Source organism: Numida meleagris, chromosome 32, assembly GCF_002078875.1.
Source record: "Numida meleagris isolate 19003 breed g44 Domestic line chromosome 32, NumMel1.0, whole genome shotgun sequence".
Classification (NCBI taxonomy): Eukaryota; Metazoa; Chordata; class Aves; order Galliformes; family Numididae; genus Numida; species Numida meleagris.
This window is the reverse complement of record NC_034437.1, coordinates 1352663-1356641: the sequence shown is the minus strand read 5'-3', so window position 1 is coordinate 1356641 and position 3979 is coordinate 1352663. Positions and strand designations below refer to the sequence as shown.

Here is a 3979-nt window from a genome sequence, read left to right as displayed (position 1 = left end):
CCCTCCCCCCCCACCCAGGCCCTGGCCCTGTGCCGCTTCTTTGAAGAGCAGCACATGGATTTCCGCGGGCGCACCGTCATCGAGCTGGGCGCCGGCACCGGCATCGTCGGCATCCTGGCTGCGCTGCTGGGTGAGCAGATGGGGAGGGGGGCATGAACCCTCCCCACCCCTGGAACCCCCATCCTGAGGGAGGGGCAGCAAGTTGCCTGTGAGGCTGTGAATTTGGGGGGCACAGGGGTGGATATGGGGTTGCGGGGAGAGCTGAGCTATCCTTTCTCCTGTTTCCCCTTCCCCGTTTCCCCTCCCTTCCCCGTTTCCCCTTCCCCTCCCTTCCTTCCCCTTATACCCCCCCCCATGTAGGAGGGGACGTGACCATCACGGACCTCCCCATGGCGCTGGATCAGATCCGGGAGAACGTGCGGAGGAACGCAGCGGCAGTGGCGGCGGCGGCGGGGAGAGCGCGGGTGCGGGCGCTGGCGTGGGGCCGGGAGCTGAGCTCCTTCCCGCGGGGTTACGACGTGGTGCTGGGCGCCGACGTGGTGTACGAGCCGCGCTGCTTCCCCGCGCTGCTGGCCACGCTGCGGCACCTGTGCGGGCCGCGCTCCGTCGCCTTCCTCAGCTGTGGCATGCGGCGCGAGCTGGGCGCCGGGCGCTTCTTTGACACGTTGCTGCCGCCGCACTTCCACGTCGAACTGCTGCGACGCCACGACGACACCGACGTCAGCCTGTACCGCCTGACACAGCAGCACGATGACACCAATGTCAGCCTCTAGCAGCTGACACAGCAGCACGATGACACTGACATCAGCCTGTACCGCCTGACACAGCAGCACAATGACACCAATGTCAGCCTCTAGCGGCTGACACAGCAGCACGATGACACTGACATCAGCCTGTAGCGCCTGACGCACCACAATGATGACACCGATGTCCGCCTGTAGCACCTGACACAACAGCATGACAACGCTGACGTCAGCCTGTACCGCTGCTGTGTCACAGTGACACCGCTGTCAGCCCGTACTGCCTGACACACCACGATGACGCTGACACCAGCCCGTAGCGCCTGGCGTGCCCGTGGAGCAACACCAACATCAGCCTGTACCACCTGGTACAACGCCGTGACAACACCGACATCATTCTGCACCTCCTGATGTGCCACTGCAACACCGGCGTCAGCCTGTAGTGCCTGACACGCCACAATGACACCAGCATCAGCCCGTGGCGCCTGACGCACCACAACGATGGCACCGATGTCAGCCTGTGCCGCCTGGCGTGTCACAACAACACCGGCACCAGCCTGTACTGCCTGACACACCGTGACGCCGCCGCCATCGGCCTGTACCGCCTGACACAGCAGCACAACGCTGATGTCAGCCCTTACTGCCTGACACACCGTGACGACAGCAGCGATGTCGGCCCGTACCCCCTGACGTGCCACAGCGCTGATGCTGCTGTCACCCTGTACCGCGTGACATAACAGGACGGTGAGACCGACGTCAGCCTGTGACACACTACAATGACAGCAACGTCGGCCTGTTCCGCCTGACACAATGCCGTGGTGACACCGCTGTCAGCCCGTAGTGCGTCGCACCACTGCAGTGACGCTGCCATCGGCCCGTAGTAGTAGCCTGACGCGCCACTACAACGTCGCCAACGTCAGCCCATAGCGCCTGACTTTGCCTGCAGGACGACACCGATGGCAGCCTGTGCCGCCTGACGCAACAGCACAATGACACCGACGTCGTGACGACAACACGGACAATCGTAGAACCATGGGGTGGTTGGGATGGGAGGGACCTCGGAGATCGCAGAGCCATGGGATGGCTGGGATGGAAGGGTCCTGGAAGGTCGTAGAAGTGTAGGATGATTGGCTTGGAAGGGTCCTTAAAGATTCTACAGTCGTAGGGTGGTTGGGTTGGAAGGGTCCTCAGAGATCACAGAGCTGGGGGATGGTTGGGGGAGAGGGTCCTTGAAGATTGTAGAATCATAGGATGCTTGGGTTGGAAGAGTCCTTCAGAATCATGGAAGCATAGAATGAGGAAATGGTTGGGTTGGAAGGGTCCTGAAAGATCACAGAGCCGTGGAATTGTTAGGTTGGAAGGGTCCTGAAAGATCGTAAAACCATGGGATGGTTGGGTTGGAAGGACCCCGCACCCGCACTTCTCAAGGCAGCAGCGCAGGGTCCTCACCCCTTCCTTTGAATAAAGAATATTTTCGTATTTTTTAAACCAACATTTTTTTTTTTCCTGTGCGGTTCGGGGCCCTTTAAGGGTCCCGCCCACTTTGATCAAGCCCCTCCCATCTCGCTCCCAGCCAACCAATAGCGCGGCGCCGGATGCGCTTCAGCCAATCACAGCCCAGTAGCAGTACGCGCGGGGCGCATGCGCACCGCTCAGCTGACGCCCCGCGCCGGGCTGGCCGCAGTCGGCACCCGTAGCGCGTGACGTCATTCTCGCGCGCCGCCCCGTGACGTCATAGCTGCGCCCATTGGGTGGCCGAGCCGCGGGGATGCAGCGGGCGGCGTGGGTGAGCGGCGGGGCCGGGCGGGGGTTACGGGGCCTCGCGGGGTTCTTCCTCCCTCCCCCCCCAACCGGGGCCCTCCAGGAGCTCCCCGGGCTCCTTCTCCCGCTGACGGGGCCTCGCGGGGCTTTCCCCCCCCCCAGGCCGGGCTGCTGCCCGCGCTGCGCTGGTTCCGCGCCGCCCCCCCGGCGCTGGCGGCGGACAAAGAGGCGCTGCTGAAGCTGCGGAGGAGCACGGGGCTCCCGTTCGTGAAGTGCCAGNGTCTCATCCGTCTGTCCTTCCCGTCTGTCTGTCCTTCCCATCTGTCTGTCTCATCTGTCTGCCTTTCTCAACCATCCGTGCTCCACATCTGTCTGTCTGTCTTTCCCATCCGTCTTTCCCATCCGTCTGTCTTTCCCATCCATCTTTCCCATCCACCTCCTTCTTTCCCATCTGTCTTCTCCATCTGCCTTTCCCATCCGTCTGTCCATCCTTCCCATCTGTCTGTCCTTCCCATCCATCCGCCTTTCCCATCCGTCTGTCCTTCCCATCCATCTTTCCTATCCACCTCTGTGTCTTTCTCATCCTTCCCCATCCGCCCATCTTTCCCATTTGTCTGTCTGTCTTTCCCATGCGTCTTTCCCTTCTGTCCGTCTCTCCCATCTGTCCGTCTGTCCACCCCGCAATGTGGGAAGCCACAGCTGGGCAGAGCGCAGCACCCCAGCAGGGACCGAAGGATGGAGGACCCAGGGGACACCGCTGGGTGCTGGGGGGGGGGGTCCTGGGAGGACCTGGGTCCCAGTGAGGCCTTCCAGGAGTGCCACTGACTCATGGGGGGGCTGGGCACCCCGGGGCGCAGGCGGTGACCCGGTGCCGTGATGGTGACGTGGCGGTGACGCAGGTGGCCCGGGGGGGGTCCACAGGGTCGGGCCGGGGCGGGTTGCTCATTACCCCGGGAGCACCGGGGGGGTCCGTCCGTCCGTGGGGTCCGGTTACTGTTTATCCTGGCCTCGATGTCACACCGAGCTGCGGGTCAGCCCGACCCCATCCCCAGCGTGACCAGGGGGCTCTGTGCCGGGACAGTGGGGACAAAGGGGACATTGGGGACAAAGGGGACACTGGGGACAGCAGGAGAACGGAGCTGGAGGGACAGTGCTGGGGTGGCACTGGGGAAGAGACATGGGGGGGTCCGGGAGCCGGACCGGTGGCAGCGGGGACAGAGGGGACGGTGACACGGATGAGGACAGGAGGAGGGCGGGAGAGGGGTGGGGGCAGTGGAGGCGGGGCAGGAACAGCGGGGATGGAGTAGAGGGGGTCAGGGATGGGACAGGGGACGGCAGCGGACACCCAGCCCGTGCAGGTGACAGCAGGGATGGAGCGGGTGGCACTGCGACGGGGCAGGGGACAGCGGTGCTGTGGTTGGGGACAGCGAGACGGGGAAAAGGGGACACCGGGACAGCGCGGAGGACGGCGGGACGGG

The 3979-nt window shown here is 63.9% G+C and overlaps 1 protein-coding gene across 1 annotated transcript; it reads left to right on the top strand.

The window, feature by feature from the left end:
* Positions 7-1735, top strand: EEF1AKMT3 (EEF1A lysine methyltransferase 3). Its single transcript, XM_021379197.1, has 2 exons — positions 7-130; positions 361-1735. The coding sequence occupies exons 1-2, from the start codon at positions 55-57 to the stop codon at positions 771-773; spliced, it is 489 nt and encodes a 162-aa protein (XP_021234872.1). The 5' UTR covers positions 7-54; the 3' UTR covers positions 774-1735.

Bases quoted from the DNA above. Each gene is read 5' to 3' on its own strand.
- EEF1AKMT3 (XM_021379197.1), top strand. From the start codon at position 55: ATGGATTTCCGCGGGCGCACCGTCATCGAGCTGGGCGCCGGCACCGGC. The intron at 131-360 runs GTGAGCAGATGG...CCCCCCATGTAG, and splicing joins CATCCTGGCTGCGCTGCTGG to GAGGGGACGTGACCATCACG.